The sequence below is a fragment of the Triturus cristatus genome, chromosome 3_2 (genome assembly GCF_964204655.1).
Source record: "Triturus cristatus chromosome 3_2, aTriCri1.1, whole genome shotgun sequence".
In the NCBI taxonomy this organism is placed as follows: domain Eukaryota; kingdom Metazoa; phylum Chordata; class Amphibia; order Caudata; family Salamandridae; genus Triturus; species Triturus cristatus.
The window spans coordinates 859,966,579-859,990,866 of record NC_140584.1 but is presented as its reverse complement, the minus strand read 5'-3'; the positions used below and the strand labels follow the sequence as shown (position 1 = coordinate 859,990,866).

The following is a 24,288-nucleotide window of genomic DNA, read 5'->3' as shown; positions in this document are numbered from 1 at the left end:
ACCCCACCCTGCCACAAGCCCCTCCCTCCCAAAAGAAAGGCTTGCTGAGGCTGGTGCCGATGTCCTGGGGGTGTTTTCACTCCCCTTAATGGACGTCGGCAGTTCAAAGTCACAGAAAACGAGCTGGAAACCACTATTTACTGCGGTCTTCAGCTTGTTTTCCTGCAACCAAGTGATATCGGCTCCTCAACGGGTGATCGTGTGATGGGAGACAATATCGTGTGTCACACGGTTGAGCCGTGTGAGTTGGCAGGTATGCACACATATAAACTTTCTACCCTCACGCATTGGTTTCGAGGTAGTTCAAGCACCAACGTCAGATATTCAGTGGAGTCTCCCGCCTTCCTCATGCCCTGGGGCTCACACGCTCGTGTAGAATCTCAAACATGCCCACGTGTCTGGCTGCATAAACGTAGAAATAATGTCTAGTGTGTACTTGTCGACTGTGGAACCAGGAGACCTGAGTTCAAATTCCACTCTCCTTACTAGTCAAAAAGTGAGTCATTTGTTAATGCCTTTATTTTAATTTGTCACAAACAATCCCCTAGCAACAAAGGAAATAAGATACAAAATGGTATTGTGCGCTAAAGATAAAAATAAACTAGTCTATTTTGATTTTTCTCGAAGCACCTAGGTGTTGGAAGATTAAAGCGATTTTGGAACACTAAGCGAGAAGCTTAAAGAGGGAAACGTTTAAGTTTGAAATTCTATCATTTAAAGGTAAAATGCAAAGTATGTAGCAATATTTATTTGTACTTGTTGTGCAGACATTATTCGTTTACCCTTAAAACATAAAACCTACTTTATAATACATGCCTTCCATTGACTCCTAAATGTAACCCCTGAGACACCCTCACCCTATCACTAACCCTGGACTACGAACTATCTTTTCTATTGCCCCGCAAATACCCATTCCCTTCCATTCATGCTCCCCCTAAGTGTATCCCTTACTCTTATTCTAACCTATGAACTATCACATATCCCACACCTATCTCTGTCCCCAAGCCTACACCTGACCCTACTCCATTCCTATGAAATATCCCATATCCTATCCTCAGTTGATGATGTTTTTATTCCTTAACTTTACCTCTTCTTTTACAATCATACTTGTCTTGTGTCCAGCCCTAACTGCTACTCTAATGCCAACGCTAACCTTAGCCAATGAACTATCCATTACCATAAACTTAGCTTAGGGTCATTCCATCATCCTGCCCATAACTGTTATTCTGTCCCTAGCACCACCCTTCTTGTAACCTTAAAGCTTTGAGTTTGTGTCAAACAATTTTTAACTATTTCAGTTTTGCAGTTTTTGTTTTCTCTTCTTTTCCCTTGTCACGTTTTTTCAAACATTTCACCTACAAGGATGAGATTCATGCTGTAGAGTTGTCCTGTATCACTCTCTTCACTCACTCGTTGACTTTAGGTTGAGTCCTGTATCACTCTCTTCACTCACTCGTTGACTTTAAGTTGAGTCCTGTATCACTCTCTTCACTCACTCGTTGACTTCAAGTTGAGTCCTGTATCACTTTCTTCACTCATTTGTTGACTTCAAGGTGAGTCCTCCTTCCTCTCCTCGCTGAACCCATAGAACGGGTTAAATGCAATAAAACTACCATTAATCAAAAACAGTGGGGCACTGTTCCTGGGAGGGGTGCAGAGTGTCACTCACTCCCTTGAAAGGCAGACGTGAGGACGGGGTAGGTGTGTTACGAGCCGGCACCCGAGTCACTGGCCCGATAAGGTGCAGGCACCCCACGGTCTTAGCCCATGGAGTACTTCTCCGACGGCTTTTAGGCAGACGATCAGACAGCAGTTTCAACTATTAAGTTGTCGCCCACCTGTAGGTCTCACAGGTTGGGCCCTGCACTGATCATTCAGAGGGTAACTGATCCTCTTGATTTATTTAAATTTTATTTTCATGTGCACTACACACTACACAACTTTCACTGGTCCTGAAGAAGCGCCACGTTTCCTATGGGACCATGGAGGCGCGAAAGATGTTGACCGTCTAAGTTACCCAGGCACATTACGCCTCGCAAGGTAACACATAACCTGAGGGTTTTTTAGTCTGGCAAGGGGACCGCCACATCAAAACACTTTTTTTTGGTACCCCTTGGTCAATTTTAGTTCACTGCACACACGCATTCACTATTCACTTAGGACAACCCCACCCCGCACACTTGCATGCACCAAACGGCAGTTCTCAGAAGATCTCCGACAAAGTGACCCTCCGGGGGACCCGTAGGGCATTGCAGCTCCGGCCCGACGAGGAGCAACTGCCCAATGATGAAGCATGACATCCTTCGGGGTGTGTGAGGGCAACAAAGAACAAGATTTGTTCTTCTTTGTCACTATAGAGTCCTAGACCTAGGTTCCCTATTTCTTTCTCTTGCTTTATTTGTTTCTTCCTTTCAAGGGAGTGAGTGACACTCTACACCCCTCCCTAGGAACAGTGCCCCACTATTTTTGATTGTAGATTCAACCCCTGGAGCACGGTCACTGGACCTTGAACCAGCTCCTAGTCCCCCCCCCTCTATTTTTTGACATAATAAAACTACCATTGCCATGACAAGTGTCACACATCAAGAGTTAAACAAACACATTTTAAAAGCGCCCCCACTCTAGTGCAGGCTCATTCATGTTTTACTCAGATAAGCTGAGCAGCTGCTAGTGGGCGCTTTCTTCCTTCAATCTCGCAGGGCCCTGGTACCCATGAGGAGTCTGTGCCCCCTGCCCTCTGGCTGTCTGGGCTGACCCTAGAGGCTTAATATGAATTGGCTAAAATGGGTCAGTGTTCTACTTTTCCAATGCTTTTATTGGTGAATCTGGCCTCCTATGTATTTGCTGCCACTGAATTGATCCAATCTGCTACCTGCAAGTGATGCACTTTCACCTTCACTCGTGTGTTTCTGTTGCCAGTGCTGGTCAATTTGAGCCATCTCCTGCCGTGCTTAATTTGAGCTGGTGCTTGAAAACGGGGCCTACCTGTGCTCATTTTTGGTGGCCGGGACTTATTTTTCATAAACAGACTTTCACCTGGAAAATAAAGGTGAACGGCAGCACAGGGGAAGGAAGGAGGACAAGAAAGAAAAACAAGCATTGGCAAACACCTTTAGCACTAATCAATGCAAGAGCTATTAGCTTTGGCAATGTGTTTTAGCCATTATGTAAGCCATTGGGGCATTTAGCATGGCTGAAAGTTAGTGGCGTGGAGTGGGGTAGCGTAGAGTGCGATGGGGTAGATTGAAGTAGAGTGGAGTGGGTTAGATTGCCGTAGAGTGGAGTGGGGTAGAGTGGGGAAGAATGGAGTAGGGCAAATTGGGGTAGATTGGAGTGGGGGAGTTGGGTAGATTTGCATGGCAAATTGGAGTGGGGTAGATTGAATTGGGGTACATTTGGATGGAGGGTGGAATGGGGTGGATTGAATGGAGTAGATTGGGAAAGTTTAGAGTGAGGTAGATTGGAGTGGGCTAGGGCAGTTCAGCATAGAATGGGGTAGAGTGAAGTGGAATATAGTGGGGTAGATTGGAGTGGTGTGGGGTAGATTGGGATGTGGTGGGGTAGATTGGAGAGAGGTGGAATTGGGGAAATTGGAATTGAGTGGGGTAGACTGGAGTGGATTTGGGTAAATTGGGGTGGAGTGGGGTAGATTGGATGAATTATAGTAAAGTAGAATGGAATGGAGTGGGGATCAATTAGGGTAGTTTGGGGTGGAGTGGAGTTGGGTAGATTGGGTGAGTGGGGGAGATTGGAGTAATGTGGGGTCTATTGGGAAGTGGTGGGTAGATGTGAGTGGGGTGGAGTGGGGTAGAGTGTGGTGGATTGGGGTAGGTGGGTGGAGTTGAGTAGATTGGGCTAGATTGTAGTGGGTGAGTGTGATAGATTGACTTGAGGTAGATTGGGGTGAAGTGGAGTAGACTGGGGTGGAATGGGGTAGGTTGGAGTGGAGTGGGGTAGACTGGAGTGAGGTAGAATGGTGTACAGTGAAGTGAGATATGTTGGGGTAGATTAGAGTGGAGTAGGGTAGATTGAGGAAGAGTGGAGTGCAGTGGATTGGGGTAAATTTGAGTGGAGTGGGGTAGATTTGAGTGGTGTGGGGTAGATAGGAGTGGAGAGGAGCAGATTGGAGTGGAGTGGGGTTGATTAGGGTGAAGTGGGTAGAGTGGATTGGGGTAGATTGGAGTGGAATAGATTGGATGTATAATGGTAGGGTAGATTGGAGTGGAATTGAGTGGGTTAGAGTGGAGTGTGGTAGCTTGGGGTAGATTGGAGTGGAGTTGGATAGAGTGGTGTGGTGTGGGGTAGATTTGGATGCGTGGGGTAGACTGTAGTGGGGTAGATTGGGTTAGGGTGTGTTTGATCAGAGTGGAGTAGATTGGGGTAGATGTGAGTGGGATAAGCTGGAGTGGGGTGGATTGCATGGGTTAGATTGAAGTGGAGTGGGGTAGGGTAGGGTAGATTGGAGGGGGTGGATTGGGGTGGTGTGGGTTAGACTGATCTAGAGTGGGGTAGGTTTGGGTGGCTTGTGGTAGATTGGGTGGATTGGAGTGGAAAGTTTGGAGTGGGGTAGATAAAGGTGATTGAAGTGGGTTAGATTAGAGTGAACTGGAGTAGAGTCAGACGATTTGGAGTGGAGTCAAGATTGGAGTGGAATGAGATAGATTAGGGAAGAGTGGAGTGAAGTGGGGTAGATCGGAGTTGAGTCTAATGGGGATAGATTAGGGCGGAGTGGAATGGGGTAGATTTGATGGATAGGAGTAGGGTAGATTGGAATGGAGTGGGGTAGACTGTAGAGTAGACTGAAGAGGGATGATTGGTGTGGGGTAGTTTGGAGTGGGGTAGATTAGAGTGGAGTGGGGTAGATTGGAGTGGAATGGAATGGATTGGGTTGCATTGAAGTGGGGTAGAGTGGGTTTGGATAGATGACAGTGGTGTGGAGTGGGGCATGTAGGGGTGAAGTGGAGTAGCTTGGAGTGGAGTGTGGTAAATTGGAGTGGAGTGGGTTGGATTGGAGAGGAATGGAGTGGGGTGGAGTGGAGTGGCTTAGATTGGAGTGGAGTTGGGTAGATTGGAGTGGAGTGAGGTAGACTGGAGTGAAGTGGAGTGGGGCACATATGAGTAGAGTGGAGTGGAGTGTTGTAGAGTGGAGTGGGTAGATTAGAGTGGAGTGGTGTAGATTAGGTGGATTGGAGTGTAGTAGATTGGAGCAGAGTGGGGAATTTTCTGGTAGGTTGGAGTGGCGTAGACTCTGGTAGATTGGAGTGGGGTAAACTCTGGTGGGGAAAAGTTGGATATATTGCAGTGAAGTTTGGAGGGGAGTGAGGTAAATTGGAATGGAATCGAGTACATTGGACTGGGGTGGATTGGAGTGGAGTAGAGTGGAGTAAAGTAGATTGGAGTGGAGTCAGGTATATTGGAGTGGAATGGGTTGGATTGTGTTACATTGGAGTGGGGTGGATTGTTGTAGATTGGAGCGGGGTAGATTCCGGTAGATTGGAGTGGAGTGGACTGGGGTAGATTGGAGCAAAGTGGGGGTAGATTTGAGTGGAGAGCAGTTAATTGGACTAGAGTGAGGTAGATTGGAGTGGGGGTGGGGTTGATCAGGGCATGTGGAGTGGAGTAGATTGAAGTGAAGTAGATTGGAGTGGAATGGGGTAGATTGGAGTGGAGTGGGGTAGATTGGGGTAGTGTGGACTGGAGGTGGGTGGGGTAGATTGGATAGCAATAGAGTGGATTGGAGTACATTGGAGTGGAGTGGGTAGATTGTGTTAGAGTGGAGTAGAGTGAAGTGGGGTAGATTGAAGTGGGGCATGGTAAATTGGGGTGGGTAGATTGAGGTAGGTAAAATGGATTGAGGTGGTTTGGAGTGGGGTTGATTGGAGTGGAGTGGGGTAAATTGGGTGGAGTAAAATAGGGTAGATTGGGATTGATTTTAGCAAAGTGGAGTGGGGTGGGGTAGATTGGGGTACACTGAAGTAGATTTCAGATGGATTGGGGTGAGTGGCTTAGAGTGGAGTGGTGTGTTTTGTTGTGGAGTGAGTGGCATAGATTGGAGTGGCATGGAGTCACGTGGTGTGTCATAGAGTCTCTTAGCATGGAGGGGCATCAAGTGGAGTGGCATCTCAAGGAATGGACTATCCTAGAATGGAGCGGCGTATCGTGGCATAGAGTGGAGTGGAGTGTGGAGTATGCATGGTGTAATGGTGTGCTGCCATTACACACAACACATTATCAATTGAAATGACCATTAGATTTTCACAGAAAAATTGTTTTGCTGCACACAAACTTGATCGTATTTAAATATTTGTATCCATCACACTTCAGAATTACAAAAAAAATGTGCCTCATTTGTACTAATTCAATATATTCTGAAACATCAGCACAGTTAATTTTTGTTGTTGTTGTGTGTTAGGAAAAAAAAACACCCTCCACCCTCTCCTCTTACATGGGTACTAAGCAGGATTGGGACATACATTCTCCCACTATTAAATCGGAGAAAGAAAATTAAACACCAAGCTCCCTTAAAAGACAGCTTGACATTTGACCTCTGTGTTTGAATGCACAGCAAATGTGACAACATAAGAACAAGATTTAAAGGCCTGTTTACAGAGAGCAAGTTTGTGGAAGAATATAGTAAACAAGGTTTAGGCAACGGTAGGGGCAAACTCAAGCTAAACAGCCTAAAGCAAATAAAGCCAGCATATAGAATGCTAGAACGTGTGAGTTACAATCCACAAAGCCAATGGTAAGCAAGGGGAAGAAAGCATTCCTAGGTCAGCCATCTGAATGTCCCCAAGATGCCTTTAGCAAACTAGACAGCTACCTAGTCTCATAGGCGTCCACTTAAAAAGTATCAGAGGGAGACAGCAGTGATGAAAAATAACCTGCAAAACTGAGATGAAGAGGCAGTGAGTACTTGACTTTCAGCAGCACTTGGGCCCCAACACGTATTCTTTTACAAATTAAGTGTGGAGGATAGGGCTGAGAGAGAGGAGGGGTAAATAGACAGTGTAAGAGGCGGGAAGTAGTTGGAAAATGGAGAGAAAGGCAGAGAAAAGAACCAAACAGTCAGAGAAGATAGAGAGCAAGAGAAGGAAGGAGGTGTGAGAGAGACTGGGGGTAAGGAAAAGTGGACACCAATAAGGGAGAGCGGGAACATGGCAGACGAGAATGAAAACGTGCGGAGAGAAGGGAGACAGAGGAAGCAGAGTACAGAGGAAAGAAGAGGGAGGGAGAGCAGACAGAGATGGTAGAGTGAGGAAGGAGAGCACAGGGTTAGGGAGAGCCAAGAATGCTGGTAAGGGGAGGAAGAAGAAAGTGAACAAAAAGAAAGGAGAGTGAGGAAACAGTATAAAAAGAAAAGAAATGGAAAAAAAAAGGAAGAGCAGTGAAGCACATTCCAGAGAAAGTAGGGGACAGTGGGTTGAGAAAAAGAAAAGCGAGAAAGCAAAGTGCAGGGAACCAACAGCGTAGGCAAGTGGTCTGAGATATGGGAATGAAGGAGGGTGCAAGGGAGAAAACATGGATGGAAAAGTGGACAGGAAGAAGGGAAGGCAAGGAAGCAGAGTGCAGGGGAGAGATGGCGAGAAATAAAGTAGAAAGAAGAGTGATCAAGGAAGCAGAAGGCAGGGGAGAGAATGGGAGAAGGAAAGCAGGAGAGATGGGAGAGCGAGTAAGCTGAATGCAGCGAGAGAAGAGGGAGGAAAGCAACTGAGAAAAGAGAGAACATGGTAGTAAAAGGAGTAGAGAAAGCAGATAGAATTTGAAGCAAGAAAGCAGAGTACAGGGGCGAGATGACAGAATCAACCGAAGAGGAAGAGAAGGTCAGAAGAGAGAAGGAGGAGGGAAAATGTACAGACAGAAAGGAAAGCGAGGACGGAGAGAGTAGGTTAGAAAAGGGCGAGGAAAGCAGACATAGAAAAGGGAGCACAAGGATGCAGAGTGCAAGGCAGAGGTAGGGAAAGCAGGCAGAGGGATGGGAGAGCAATGAAGCAGAGTGCAGGGAGAGAAGAGGAAGGAATGCACACAGAGGGAAGGGCGAGTGAGGAGAGAAATGGGCGTGAGGAACGCAGATAGAGAGAAGGGAGAGTGAGGAGAGAAGTGAGCGTGAGGAACGCAGATAGAGAGAAGGGAGAGTGAGGAAGGGAGACAGAGAGAAGAGAGAGTGAGGAGAGAACTGAGCGTGAGGAACGCAGATAGAGAGAAGGGAGAGTGAGGAAGGGAGACAGAGAGAAGGGAGAGTGAGGAGATAAGTGAGAGTGAGGAAGGCAGACAGAGAGAAGGGAGAGTGAGGAGAGAAGTGAGAGTGAGGAAGGCAGACAGAGAGAAGGGAGAGCGAGAAGAGAAGTGAGAGTGAGGAAGGGAGTCAGAGAGAAGGGAGAGCGAGAAGAGAAGTGAGAGTGAAGAAGGCAGACAGAGAGAAGGGGAAGGAACTGCGGACAGAGAGAAGGGACAGAGAGAAGGGACAGAGAGAATCAGAGTGCATGGGAGAGAAAGAAAGGAGAGTTTACAGAAAGAAGGGGGAGTAAAGAAACAGTGCAGTGAAGTGCAGGGGGAGAAAAGTAAAGGGAGCAGGCAGAGAGGAGGGAGAGTGAGGTAGCAGAGAGAAGAGGAGAGAACATTGGACCGAGAGAGGGTTGTAGTAGACCACGCCAGGGTGTGCCGGAGACTCCATGCAGCCTTCTGGTCAAGTGATGTTTGTGCTGCATGAACCTGCAGCACATATGGGGTGCAGTGCCAGCGTATACAGATGCAGTGCAGCACCAGCAAGAAAGGCACTGAACGTTATGTTTAGCCACGGCTTTAAGTGGGATGAAAAAACTGGGGGGGGTCTCTCAAAGGGGCGTGGCCAATATAATTAGGGTGTGGCTTAAAAACATGTACGCTAAAATCTGTTGTTAGCATAGTGTGTCGCCCAACTTTTATTTTGCTGTTTCTGTCATTGCATTCAGATATATGACACAACAAGTTACATCATACCTACAACAAGTCAGGACTATTGCCTTTGTCAATGGTTGTTAGTTGCATAAGATAAATAAGTAGCAACTATGGCTTGTCTAATATTGAAAAAGCTTCCACTTAAAGCCCTGGTGACACCATGACAATGTTGCTACTCCTGAGTTTGAACAAGAGAAGGGAAATTCAGAGAGAAAATGACTCTCTTTAAAGGATTTTCCTTCCCCTGCAACGCTCTCCTGGCATGACGTCATGCCATAACTTCTCCACTAGTGAGAAGTGAGCATGCGCACATGATGTGCCTGCTGTCACTACAGTCCGGAAAAAAACGACCGCCTGTCCCAGGGCACAAAACAGAACCCGATAGAGACCCGTTTTGAGGCCTCCTTTAAAAAACTGCCGGTGCTCAGACCCGGCCCACTTAAAGCCCTGTGTTTAGCCTTTTGCAAGATGTAGCTCACTGGCCTCGCGCTCCTAGGGCAGCATCCTTGGGCCCGATAGGAACTAGTCTTGTACAGCGGCACTGATGACGTCCAATTCCTGCTGTTCATCGGCACTCCTCGCATCACGGGCTGGAACCAGAGACAAGAACCCGTATCGGCCTTGGGGACTTTATGCTTGACCCAACATTGACAGACAAGTGCTCTATTTGAATTTTAATGGCTCTGAGACTCGTGCACAGCTGATCAAGGAAAATAATATGCTAAAGGTGCTAGAAACTCTCCTAGGTCACGTCATAGTGGGGGGGGGGGGGGGGGGAGGTCACTAATAGTGAATGCTAGTGGGTGTGACATGGCCTGGCTGGGGGTCCCAGGTGACTGCTCTGAGATCACCTTCCTCCTGTCACTTACATCTAAAAGGATCGACGTGAAGCGGGCACCTAAGACCCAGCTCGATAGTGCAAGGCAGACGATCCCGGCAGCACGCTGACATGTAGGTGTGATACTGGGCAACTTTCTTGGTGATGATCTCTCATCTTGAACCATTCGAGCTAGTCGAGCAATAGACCGTGAGAAACAGCTCTGCTTTCTTAGACTTTGGCTGTCCGATCTGAGGATCCCCAGTGACCACTGCACACCCCGAGGCTGGACCCTGCAAGGTTTCTGAACTCTGATTTTGACAGCTAAGACCTAAAAGGACTACTTTACCCAGATTCCGTCTTATGCTGACACCAATAACATATGTGCAACTTAACGGATGGCTATGCCTGTATGCGAGCGGATGCTGTAAGGTGTGTGTGACTGGAGCGGCACCCCAGCTGTGTGGTGCCTGACACTCTGTGCATCTGTGTAACCTGTGACTTAGAAGTGCTCCTGTGTGAAGCTGAGTCCTTTAGGTTCTGTGTCACTGCATCGCATCATCTACTTGAATTCAGGATGTGAGGGGGCGTAAACCCCTTTAAAGTTTGATATGATATCTTAACATCCCATTTATAATACCCTTTAAAAAAATCCAGGACGATTGTTTTGGAAAAAGGAAGTGGGGTAGTAACCTTAAAAAAAGCACCTCAGGACGTTGCAGCGCTTTTAATGTGATTTCTAGCTCACTGCCTTGCACAGACGTGTGTAATTCCTGTGATAAACTCATCTGAGGCTCACCTGCTTTAGCTACTTGGAGTAAAATGCCACTCCTTGTGTCACACGTAACGCGTGGACATATCACACGTGAGCGCACTGAACATTCGATTCCTTTGCTCATGAACTCTCACCCCTGTGCTTTCTTGCAGTTTCCTGCAGCATAAACTTCACTGGTCCAGAAGGGCACATGGAGTCTCCGGCACACCCTGGCGTAGTCTACTTCAGCGCCCTGGACTGCGCGTACACAGTTTCAGTGTATGCGGGATATGGAGTTGAGATTAAGGTGAGTGATTGCCTCTGTGCCAGGAGGGAAAGCGGGCGAGAGGTGGCACTGGAGGTAAGGGTAATATTGTGGATGGGTTTATAAAAGGTTCCATTAACCCACAGCACCCATGATGCACACATGCCTGCCTGCTCCATGGCAGGAACTTGCAACGCCTTTCCAGTTGTCCACTCTGGAGATTACCAAACCTAAGTACTGGCACCAGGCACGTTGAGTAGAATGTGTAAGGCCCCCAGATGTGCCAGTGTAGTCACCTCCCCCATGCCCTGCCACATGCACGCCAGCTTTCCTCAATCGAATGCTGCACTTGTGAAGACATTATCTTTTTTGCCCATTTCAACACGTGTTTATGCAATTGGACAAGGTTTTCCAGAAGTTCATCGATGCAGGTTATGAACGACTGTCTCTCGTGTATCCTGTGGACATGAATGCAGACCCGGGGTGTCTCTCCTGTAGAAGATAAGACTTGCCATCCTGAAGAGCTCTTCTGTAGCACACGCGACCTGAGCCTGAAGTTCTTCTGTTGTTCTGCACGCATCCTGATCATGAGTCTGTCTGCTGCGAGACGTGTCCTGATCATGACACTCTATGCTGTGGGACACGTGTCCTGTTCATGGGGATCTCTGCTGTGGGGCATGTGTTCTCATGCTGGGGATCTCAACCTTTACTGCAATGGCACAAGATGACACTCCAACAACCAAAGACGTGTAACCTAATGCCAGTCTGGAGTCTATTGGGTGTCCAAAACCAGTTATATTTGTTTGTTTGTGTGTTGTGTAAAAAGCTTGCAATAACTTCTGAGTGCTTAGAACTACGGTGTAAAAAGAAAACAACCAACAGGAAACCATATGAACAGTGGCTGTTAGAGTTCAAAAGGATGAAACAAGATCTCCAATCCAACATTACTGAATGACAGTCCAACAGCAAAGCTTTAGTGAAAGGAACTCCTGAAAGTTCAGTGTTTGGTCATGTCCTGAAGTGGATGTAGTTTGTCTCGGCGCTCAGCTGGGATCCATTGTATTCCACAATTTAAGATCCTGCACTCCCATAGAGCAGCTGCTGTTTCAGGGGATTGAAAGGGTATCACTGGAGCTGATGGGGAAGGGAGGTTTCTGGTGGGAATGCAATGTGGGACCAGCTTTTGTACGTAAGATGGTATGGGCGGCCTTTGTTATAGTAAACCTTATGGATGATAAGAGCATATTCAAATGTTTCCTGTTCTCCACTATGGGACAATTGGCTGTCTTCAGTTCTGATTTGTTGTTACCATATCTCCATAGTTGCAGGCTGCAGGCAGACACACTGGTGGCTAGATTTTGGCCTCTTTGAGATCTGTCGTTTTGATTCGTTGGAAAGCCGGTATAAAAACACATTGCTGTAGTCTAGTCATCCACTGACCTGGCATCTTGACAATTCCATAAATTGAGGAGTTTGCTGGAGTTTTAAATGTTTCAGAGCATGGAAAGTAGGTCTTTGACACCCTTAATCATGCCACTGATTTTAAGTGTAAATTAAAAATCTGAGACAGAAAGGATCCTCACATTATTACATTTTTGAAAAGTGGTGGGAATGAGTCTTCGGCAGGTGGAAAGAAAGACTGGCAGAATCCAGTGCTGATATTCAATTTTCATGAAAAGGAAGTTTTCTTTCATCCAAAGGTGGATCCATGCTAGGGATTTAGTGATGTTAGATCGACTCTTTGATTCCTTTTTCATGTAAATATAGATTTTGGTGTTGGTGTGCATCAGGAAATGGACCTGGCACTGATCTAGAAGCTTGGTAAATGGGTCACATGACAGTATATAGAGGGATGATCTGGGGCACACCATATAGTGGTTTGCTGGAGAATTCTGGAGATCTCAGTAACATTTATAGGCAGAGATCACAGACAAGGGAATTAATCCTGTATAGGGCATTCTTGGAAATCCTGAATCAATCTTTAAGTCAGCAGGTCTTGTCCAATTCCTGCAGGATTTGCACTTTGATGTTTCAGCTTCCATTAGGTATGACACCTGCTGGCAAGTGCACCCCCAGCCTCCCGCTGGGAAAGGGCATACGCCAGGGATGTGTATTGGCCGCAGTTCTATTTCCATTGCACGTTAAAAGTCTTGAGGCTGCACTTTGTGCATGAGCTGCGGTTGTCCTGCAGGTGGGCAAGAAAAAAGTCCCTGCAGTACTCTGTATGGATGACACTGTCCTATTGGGCAGAACACACAAGAGTCTAAACAACTTTTCCCAAGAGTTTGTCAGCTTTATGGAGTCCCTGGGTTTAGTCACAAATTGTTCAAAAACGTACAGTAGGTTCTGGGGCTCCAAACCTGTAAAGTTGAAGAGTGTATGCCTGCAAGGCCATCCTGTTGCTTCTACCCAGGATTTCTCATACCTGGGTGTGGTCTTCAATGCCAGGGGAAACTGGGGTCCCTACAAATAGAAAGCTTCACAAAGGTTTGCTAATGCCTCTGGCTACATTTACAGCTTAGCCTCACATCAGTGGCATAGTAAAGCCCCCCGCAGTCACTGCAGTGCGGGGGGAGCCGAACTCCAGTGGGCCCCTTCAGCACAGTACCCTGGCCTGAGAGCACCTGAGTGAGTCCGGAGCGGGGCCCCACCATGTACTTTGCAGAGGGGCCCCCTCAAGTTTCTTTACACCACTGCCTCACGTATTGGCAGAAATCCCATTTCCCTCATGTCAGAGGTCTTCAGGAGCAAATGCCTCCCCACTCTTACCTATGAGGCCAGCATTTGGGGATATTCTAACATCACTGCCCTGCAGACTGAAGCCAACAGTGCCCTGCGATGTCTTCTAGGCCTAACCCCGGCTCGTGCCACCTAATTGTTCATCAGGAGCTGGGGGTTGAGTATTTTGAAGATTGTATTAAATTGGTCCCCGTGGTGCTATGATGTGCTGTCTGGGCAGACCCGCACGCAGGCCTCAATAGGAGGGCGATCACTGACTGCCTTGCTTGTGATAAAGGACTGGCCATACCCTGGTTGCGATACATTAAGTGTGAAATGCCTGGCCTGGGGAGACTGGAGCTCTTTTCCACCCCTCTGCTAAAACTAAGGCTAACTTAACCTTGGTTAGAAAAGTATTCCAAACAAGGAAAAGGTGGCTTAGAGACAAAGATGAATTTTCCAAGATTTCTGTAAGGGAATATGTGACTCTGCAAACCACCTCCAATATGGACCTGTGTTTGTCGTGGGAGGATGCTACCTGGAACAGAGTCCCTTTAACCAGATTCAGGTTTGGTATCGTGGGGTGGCATCAGCGCTTTCCTCTGGGCCAGTTTGATTACAGTAACGTGCTACTCTGTCCTTGTGATGAGTCCTCGCCCCAGAGTTTGCTCCACTTCACTCTTTTTTGCAAATACTACTTGGCATGCTCCAAAAGGGTTTCAGTCCCATTAATTAGAGTTTGTGGCATCAGAAGATGTGCTGCGGCAATGCGGCATCTGCCTTCAGCGGTTAAATCCCCCAGCACTCTGTAACAGCATTTGTTCATTTTAAAGTGTGCTATTTCCAAAAGGAAACAAATGATTTAGCAGACAGATGCCACAAATCACACCTGCCCAAACGCCCTTAGAGGAGCAACTGCCTGATGGGTTTGCCCTGGGTGTTGGCCCACATGGTATGACTCCCTCACCTTGATTTGCGGGGCCATAGACCTTTCGTAATGTTTTTATGTTGTTTGTTTTTACTATGTAATCATTTATTTGCTGATTATAAGTGATGATGAGGCCCTCACAAATGTTTTCATGGTGTTTTAATGTCTATATTGTGCTTTTATGGCTGTGTTTTACCGTCAAAATAAGGTATTATCTCTGTGTGTCTGTCTGTCTGTCTGTCTGTCTGTCTGTCTGTCTGTCTGTCTGTCTATCTATCTATCTATCTATCTATCTATCTATCTATCTATCTATCTATCTATCTATCTATCTGTCTGTCTGTCTGTCTGTCTGTCTGTCTGTCTGTCTGTCTGTCTGTCTGTCTGTCTGTCTGTCTGTCTGTCTGTCTGTCTGTCTGTCTGTCTGCCTGCCTGCCTGTCTGTCTGTCTAAGTCAGCAGTATGTTATGGTCTGCAGCGCCCAGAGAAGCACAGTGGCCTAGGATGGAAGCTTTTTGGTTTTCATGGAGCTGGAGGAAGAGCTCCTCTCTGATGCCAGTTGAGGTGGTTCTGTCCCTCTCATGTGCACCTACTGAAGGTCATGAAACAGTCGGTTTTGTTCAACATACTCTTGTAGCTGGTCATGACTAGTCTTGCCGCCATTTTACAAGAATATGGTATGGTAGATTGGAAATTGAACAATAGTTAGCCAGCAGAAGGAGGGATGAGATTGTATGTTTTAATTTGCTTTAGACTATGTCATTCGTAGGACAAAACTTCATCATGTTGGTCCTGTTGGTTACTCGGGAATAGAACATCTTTTTCATGCATACAGCTGTGCATAGTTATACGGCTGTGTTGGTTGCTTTCATATTGGAAGATGACTCGATTATCTCTCCACCCACTACAGGTCTGAAGTTGGTGAGATATGCTTGAGGTATGTCAGGTGGGAGGGGTTGATAAGATGAGGTTGTGGTTGTTTATGAATGCTTTGCAATTTTTTTATCCAAATGCATCAATAATTCTTTCTGTTGTTATGGGTTGTTGTAGCAGGTATTTTTCACTGGTTATTATTAAGTCCTTTTCTGGCAGATATTGAACAGTTCCTTTGTTTGATTCAGAAGCCATTGATCCGCTTCCTTCTCCAGTTTGCTTTTTAGTAACCTCTTCTGCTCCTCCCCTAAGCATTTTCTGCTCCAGTTTGAAACTGACAAAGCAATTTTCTTCAGATACAAGCAAAGATTTATGCCACCATCCTTCCAGGTTTCTGCATTGTTTTCACTCTAAATTGCTCTGCATATGGAAGCTCCTTAGATAGAGGTAGGCTATAAATCCACCATGATTTAACAGGGTGGAAGAAAGACTGCCACCTGCATCATGACGCAAGCACAAACACATAATTATCCGCGTGCATCGGAGGCGTAGCTGCCCTGTCGCTTTAAATAAAGGCCATGCACAGAATGTCAAATCAACACACGCTGGTGCTTGGCTGCCAGTGACACTGCGTGCCTGCTCCCCAGTCACCTAATTACAGGTGTTCAGAGGGAAAATATAATGCAAAAAAGGTAAAAAGCACCAACTGAGAAGGAGCGTTCCTGCCTTTCGCGGGGGGAAGCCATTTTCTTTCTGTCTGTTGTGTCGTTGATGGTGGGATAAAACTGTCACGCCAAAACTGCACCACTTCAGCACCTGCGGTAGACGCTGGTGGGTTATTTATTTGTCTAAAGATGTATTTGTAGTCACAGCGTAGTGCAGGCAGGCGGGCAAGTGGGCATGCGGTTAGGTCAGATTAAGCTCGTGCCACGTTGGCGGCTCTGTTCCGCCTCCAATAAAGTGCCTCCCGCTCTACTGTGTTCATTATCATAACCCCCATGAAGGGCAAAGTGGAGTTCTTTGGATCACAGTTTTCGAAAGAGCTCCTTGAAGCCGGGTTTTGTGGGACTCTGCACACCATCAAGGCACGAGCTATGGGGAGGTGTCTCTTCTTTGACTGCATGGGGTTGAAATATTGTAATTCCCTGATTTTCTTACTACAGAAAACATTTTTTACTCGCCATCTCAATAATTCCTGGTTGATCTCTCTGAAAATGAAAGGCTGACCTGCGTTGCTCAATGGGGCGTAGCATTGCACACGTTCATAGATCCATCTTGATAAGCCCTGATAACAGGACCCCCCACACTACTGCGGCATGGCTGAGTGCAGTATGCAGCATCTGGAAGATCATGAACTATCCATGTGGTTGGCCTCTTCCCAAGCCTAATTGATGAGCCAGAACTGATTTTTCCACGATGCAGTATTCCCAATTAAATGGACCACTCCGTTTATCTTTCCCTATTCCGGCATCACTAAACGTTGCCAACAATAGGTGTTCTAGAATGTTGCTTTGTTTTGTTTGATGATGTCAACTGGGGTTTAAGATATATTGATGTCACCAACCTGGTGACCCCTTTGAGGTCTGGATCAAACTGAGTCACCAAAGACAATTAAGTTTTCCTCTCACCCTTACATGCAGCGGCAGGCTTCAGACTCCTTTAATATGCCTCTCAGCTGGCCCAAAACTGCTGTTTGCAGTGTCATGTGTTCTACAACTACAGGTGACTTCTGTTTTTGATCCAATGACATGACATTTTGGGCTGCTCGTACACCAGGTCCCGTTCAGACCCTTCTCATCTACACGGCTCCGGTCACTCTCTCAGTCCATTCGATGCTGCGCTCCTCCCTTCCTCCCTTCATGCAGTCCTTTCTCTGTCTCGAGGCACCATGCCCTCCTTACACCCTGGAGCGCATTTGGGCCTTTTGGCTAATACAAATGAGCCGGTGGCATGGGCTCAGTGTGTTTCTGAGATCCTGCTGTTATCCGGATGAAGGGATCAAGCAGTGGCAGCTAGCTTGTACCGAAGGCGGCAGGCTGAGGAGTTCCCCAAAAAATATATAAAAAATAAATTCACTTACTTTCTTGCAGCCCTGCATCCTCCTCCCTCGGGTGTCTTCCAGGAAGCTCCTGGTGCAGGAAACTGCGCTACCCAATCCTGGCGCTGCTTTCACAGCATGAAAGCAGTACCAGAATTTGATAGAGCAGCCTCTCTCAGCACTCCTAAGAGCACTGGAGACCTGCGCGTTCTCTAACCCAGCTAGGTTAGAGAACTTTAAAATGCTCATGTTTGGCTGGCCAACCCAAGAAGGCCAGCTAAAGAGACATGCGCATTTTAAAGTGCATAGCTCCCTAATGCTGCCACTCAGCAGCACGGGTCTCACCCCATCCAGACACATAGTTCAAGATGGGTTGCTTATAAAATAGAACGGTAATAAACTTTATTATCGTTTTATTTTTCAGCTCTGGGGCTTGTGGGGCGACGCTTCTCTACTCAAATGGAGGAACCGTCCCTAGGATCAAGGTCTATCCTCAGAAACCTTCGGGTCTTCAGTAAAGAAGGTACTAGAGGACCTTGTTGATGCCAATCCTGCCTGCTGCCTCCTTTTATTTGGCCCAGCTAGCATGCAGGGGGCAATAAAAAGAGGAGTGATGGCTATCAAATTGAAATTTCGCAGGTGGTTCTAAACAAACGCCAGGATTTTTACAACAATTTTACAAAAGCGCTAAATTTGATTTTTTTGGTAAATGCTAAATCATAATATCCTGAGGAGTCTGACAGCATACAGTGCCATTAAAATGTGCCTTGATGTAATATATTGGGACTTGATGGCATCACAGTGAAACACAATGACATCATAATAGACTTTCCTTTAGTAAGAGTCTGGCTTGGCACTATTATATTGTATTGAATGGTATGGCTATTTATTTAGTGCTTTTCATACCTCTTATGAGGGCCAATATGCTTTTCAGGTCGCCTAGTAACAAGCCACGCCGTATCTATTCATTTCATTCTGCTTCGTAGCCCTGGGAGGCAGTGGCATAGCTAGAGTTTTTGCCACCCAGGGCGGTCCCTGAGCTTGCTGCCCAGTGACGGCCGGCGCAGGTAAGAGTGGGGAGACGGGGAGTCAACAGACGACGACGATGGGAAATAAAAGAAAAAGAAAACCATTTACCTAGCACTCGCCGAAATTGCTCACCTCACATGAAGTGCTGCAGCCCCCAATAAAGTGCCACCCGAGACGGACCGCCCAACCCCGCCCCATCCCCCCTAGCTACACCACTGGTGGGAGGTGGCTCAAGCGATCCGGCTTGTGTTTAGTGCCTGGGCTTCTGCCGGTGCCTGGTTGAAAGTGTGTTGACTGCAGTTGGACCCCTGGGGGAAAAGTGGAATGAAGTGCATGGGGTGTGTAAGCAAGGGAGAAGTGCTGCGTTTGCTTCCTGCCGCATGAGCCTAAGTGTTGTGAAGTGGTGTAAGGATAGATGCAGTAGTGCATGCAGGTACTTACCATCTTTGCGTAATGAATGTTGAGTGAAGCTTGCAGTTAATGGCGTTTGTACATACCACAGGTAGAGACAATAATTTTGTCACGCAGGATTGTTGGACTGAGAGGCAATCCAGCCACAATTTTGGTCCATACAAGCTGTATTGTTCACAGAACCCCATACAATGTTCCGGTACGGCCTGTAGGATTTGCTCTACAGACATCCGGAGTGATGCTACCTACCTGTGCTTGTTGAGCTATTCATTAACAGCACTACAAGGCTGAGTCTTCTTTTGGGTATTTTGGTAAGCAACAGGTTTTTATCACTATTTTAAGTTCTAGAGGGTTGTTGGTTGTCTTTGTTTTCTCCAGTAATGTGTTCCATATTTTGCAAGTTTGTACTGAGAATGGGCTTCGAGCTATCTGTGTTTTTGTGAAAGATGGGGTGCTTGGTGGTGGTGCCGTTCTTGTTCTGAGGTTCCTGTTGGCTTTAGAGTTGAGTATTGGCTATAGAAAAACACGTCTGGTGCAGTGGCGTGCCTTGTGGGCAAAGTAGAGAACGTTTGTGCATATTCTTTTTGTTACCAATAGACAGTGCAGGGTAACATGGTCGGACATGATCAGGTAAGGAGCTTGCCTGGCAGCGGCATTCTGGACCCTCTGGAGTTTGTAAACCAGGGTTAGAGTTCATTGGTGACAGCTCTGAAGCCGTTGATGCATGTACTCTGGGGGTGTAGTCCCAGGCATGGAAAGAACTGCCTTATGGTTCTCCTGATGCTGAAGGCACTTTTCGTCAGATTGCTGACCTCACTTTGGAGTGAAAGTTTGGAGTGGATGGTCACACCCAAGCTCTTTATTTCTGTTGACATGTTGGAATGAGATTCAATTTCCCAGACCAGGTTCTGGTTTGGTTGTTGATTTTCCACAATCCAGAGGCTAGTACATCAGTTTTAGTGGTTTAGTTTCAGATGATGGTATGGCATCCATGTGTAAGACATTCTGTAAATCAAGATGTCCCACGGTCTTACGTTTTTTCCCAGTTTGCATGTGTTATTTAACCCAGGGAGTCGGTCAGACACATAAATAAAAGAAAAAGTGGCAATGATAAGTCGTAGGGGACACCTACATTTTGTGAACATGTCGCTCAGGGCCGTACTGGCCATAGCAGGCACCGGGTATTTCCCTGGTGGGCTGCCAGATAACAAAAGCAGTTGCTGTGCCAAGCTGAAGGAAATTAAATGCTGCAAAAGATGTAAAGTTATTTTTAACACTTTAAAAAATCCATGAACCTCACTAAAATTGTGAAGTTTATGACTAGAAAGTGGATAAAAAAAATCTTTAATATGAGTCTTGCAGGAGGGAAAACCCATAAAAGCCTAGCTTTTCTGAGGAAAATGATCTTACAAAAATATGTTTTGAACAAAACGTCACATAAAATGCGAGATGTGCAAAGTTAAAAAACGTATAGACTTCAGAAAGGGCAGATGTTGTGAATTTCCTACACCTCTCCAACATACACTTTAATTTTACTCACCCCTACTTACCATATCACCCCAGGAATGGAAATACGTTTTATTACTAAGTAGACAATACAATTCTTCATAGAAACTGCTTTACAGCAAGTTGTTTAAAAACACGAGCTTTATTGCCTACAATGGAGTGTTATATCTAAATTCAAAGAAATATACAGCTCCAGTTCTGTACAACTCGTGCTAGGTTGGACTCTTTCTAACCATTCCCTACTGTTGTGGATAAGAAAAGTGTGTCTCTTTCTTAGCACTCCCTATTGTAGAGGAGAGGAGTTGGGCCCTTTCTAACGACTCCCTGTTGTTGTGGGTAAGATAAACGGGGCTCTTTCTTAGAGGTACCTATTGTATTGGATGGGAAATGTTTGGCTGTTTCTGAGCACTCCCTTTTGTTATGGGTGAGAAAGGTTCAACTCTTTCCACACACTCCCTAGTGTTGTAGATAAAAGAAATTGACTGTTCCTAAGCGATCCCTATTGTAGGAGAAAAGAAAATTTTACTCTTTCCAAGCACTACCTATCGTGGTGGATAAAGAAAGTTCTTCTCTTTCCAAGCACTCCCTATTGTCTTAGATAAGAGAAATGTCCTCTTTCTAAGCACTCTCTCTTGGTGTAGATAAGAGAAGTTGGGTTATTTTTAAGCACTCCCTATTATGATGGATAAGAAAAGTTTGGGGTCCTTCGAGTACTCTCTGTTGTGGTGGCCAAGAGAATTCGTTTTTTTCTAGGCACTCCATGTTGTGGATAAGAGAATGGATTTACAGGTGTATAAAGCGACTTGCCTTGGAACGCTGGATCTGGCCAAATAGGGTCTAGTAGGAGAGACCGCCCCAGATCCATACACAACCCATACCCCGCATGCCTTATGTACTTCACAACAACCTGTGTGTGTGAGACTGAAGATGGCTGTGCAGCGGCCACTGTGAGGGATTCCTGCATCCCAGACCAGCTAAAGACCTGCGCGTGGCCTGGCTTGCTGCTCACAGGCTTGACATCTCTCTTGCATGACAGAGCCAGCGCGGATGCTTTTAGTAGTAAAAACAAAATTAAGCACCGCCACCCTCTACTCCATTCTGGAAACCTGGAAGTAATTAGCACGGATGTGGAGGGGATGTTTACACATCACAATGTTTATAACCGCTCTGGTAATTAATGTCATTAATATCAAATCAGCCCTTAATGAGGGAAGGCAGCGATGCCTCAGTCACTGGGATAAGTTACACGAGGCAGATGGGGACAGTGGGAGGCCTCTCCAAGCCTTCAGCAGAGGGAGGTGGCGGGCAGGAAGGCGGCGGATCAATGGATGCGCGTGGAAATGGAATGACTGTATTGGCACTCTCATCTATCTCTCATTGATGGATACATCACATTATCTACATTTAAATATGGGTCTCTTGTCTTTCAATACTTTGGTTTTAGAGCAGTGAAAACACTCGAGAAACATTGAGGGAACGCAGAGGACGTGTCAGGCTTTTTTCAAAAATCCTCGAAGTTGTAGGTGCCACCTGGCAACATCAGAGGTGAGGTTCTAGGGGTGGGAAAATGGAAAATAGTTCACTGCCCTGTCAGCACCGGGCGCGCCTTTATTGGGTGCCCCCAGAGCAGGTAGTGGCAGGGTGCGAGATTTCACACAAAATGTGCTGTCCCCTGTGCAGGTGCAAACCTCGTGTGGCCAGCACAGCACTGGATTGCAGATGAGTGGCTTCAAACCGGTAATCCCTCCTTTAAGGAGGAGGGACCGGAGCATTCTGAGAGGGGGTTAGGTCTCTTTCCCATATATAGGTGAGGTGTGAGACTGCACCCACTTGTGGAGGGTATCTGGGCAGTGCTTGAATTGAGGTCGTGTTTACTGGGCACCAGCACTTAATTCTCAACACCGGCACTTATGACAGTCCACCACATGGTGAATTTTGAGGTGCACAACAACAGGGTGTTTAATAACGCAATAGGCATAAACAATTAAAGATACCTGCTGCTCAGGCCATCCTTATACAGTTGAGGCTATTGCCACTATGGAGTGGTGGGGCGGCAGGAGGGTCAGATGGGGAGCGCTCTGCTGCTCCCAGCAGGCCCTGGGACAACAGACTCACCATCCAATCCAGACGCTGCTCTCATTCGATGAGAGCAGCGTAGAGATTGGACTGAGTTGTCTGGTTCTATGTTCCACTCAGGCACAGGGAGTCTGTGCCTTTCTCTAACTCGTCTGTACAATACAGCCGGGTTCTAGAAACCTAAGTGCGCATGTCTGTTTGGCCAGCCAGACGTGCACTTAAAAGTGCACACCACTCCTTCTGGCCCCTCCCTGCACATGCTACCACAGAGCTAGCCGCTGAAAAAGAAAACAACAGTAAAATATCTTTTCATTTTTCAGCTCCTGGCTCTGAACCAGTAGGGCAACTCTCGCCGCAGTCCTTACAGGTATGACTTACATTCAATAGTCTGAATTGTCACCCTTGAATGAGTGTGATGGTTAATAGTTGTGTTGATGCTGGCACTGGCAGGGCAATGGGTGGTGCAAGCTTCAGTGGGCAACTGAGAAGGTCCCTGGCACTTACTTATTTTTACAAATTAAGCACTGTATCTGAGAGGTCACTCGACCTTCCATATCCCTCTCTCAAGGTGGACCCTCAGGGGCACGCTGATTGTGTGCCACTTCATATGTATCTTACAATCAGTGCATGTTCTGACTGCCTGTTTGCCCTTGAGCAAAGTGGCAAATTCACTGCTTCATTTTCATGGGGCCATGCCACCATACCAAAGAGGGAATGCCCTATTGAGATCACACAGGTAGAAAATGTTCATCCACATGAACTGTTTTTCAGAAGTGACAATAGAAGTGTCTGGAACACCCTCTGTAATACCAAAGTGCCCCAAGAACACACAAAACAAGCCCAAATTCACCGTGGACTCCTATTGCACTTCCTGTAATACACCCCGTGTGCTCTTTACTGACCAGGAGGCTTCATATATAGTCTGAGATGGAAGATTTGTCTTCCAGGCCTCCTTCATTGTCTTGGCCAGCTTTGTTGAGCGGCCAGTGCCTGACTCAAGGCCATTGCAAAGGCCATTGCAAAGTTGTGCAAAATAATTTGGCGAGAACCATTATTTGGTTCTCGCAAGCCAAATAATGAATGAATTGTCCAGCCAGGTTGTTACTTAGTTTAAAAAGCAACTATAATCTCACCGTACCTATCAAGAAATGTACATAATACTTGGGAGCCTGCAATTTCTTTATAAAAGCCTGTCTCTAATTTCCTTACTGCAAGCGACTTTCGACGTCTCTAGTCCCCTGTAATGAAGAAATGGCATACCATAGTGTAATAACGTATTACAGTTGAGTTGTGGCATCACAATGCTTGCTGTCAGAGCCGAAAGTTAAAGGAAAAGATAGGACACAGAGCACAATTAAAACTGCAGTTTTGACTTCATCTGATCTTTTTTTCTAGCTAAACAGTTACCAGCAAAAGAAAACATTTATGGCAACATGTTTATTTTTTGGAGGTGATAGGTAATTATAGGAAAGTAAGAATTTTCTCTGCATACTGCTACATATTCTGAGCTGCGGCATTTTTAAAAAAAATCTGAAATGTATGAAACTAATTCTAATATCTTTTTAGGCACAAATATCTGTTTTTTTAGTTTAGCACTGAAGAGTCTGATTTTCTTCTCCATGTCTACCAACATCCTATCTCTTTCATATGAAAGAGCAACATGCCAAGGATTTATTCGGTTTGTGGGAAGGATGATGGTCTCACCATGTGTTATTAGGAATAAGGTACCCCACAAGTACATTTTAATGATATTACAAGCCACCTTGGAGTTCCATGACCTTAGAAAGGAATTTGTTCCTCTATGTGGTCACAGAGCACCTCAATGATTTGCAATCCCCTTATATTAATCCAGCAAGAAAAGACAAATTATGTGGTACAATGCGGCACCTTCTGTGGGAGCACTATTTCACTATTTTGTCATTTTAATGCATATTTTCTAT

At 46.2% G+C, this 24,288-nt stretch overlaps 1 protein-coding gene across 1 annotated transcript in view; it reads left to right on the top strand.

The window, feature by feature from the left end:
* The window catches only part of SEZ6 (seizure related 6 homolog), a 1,090,094-nt gene that overhangs the window by 453,262 nt on the left and 612,544 nt on the right, over nt 1–24,288 (top strand). Inside the window, exon 3 of the mRNA XM_085649158.1 lies at nt 10,682–10,815. Within this exon, the coding sequence (XP_085505284.1) occupies nt 10,682–10,815 (134 nt within the window). The remainder of the gene's footprint in view (nt 1–10,681; nt 10,816–24,288) is intronic.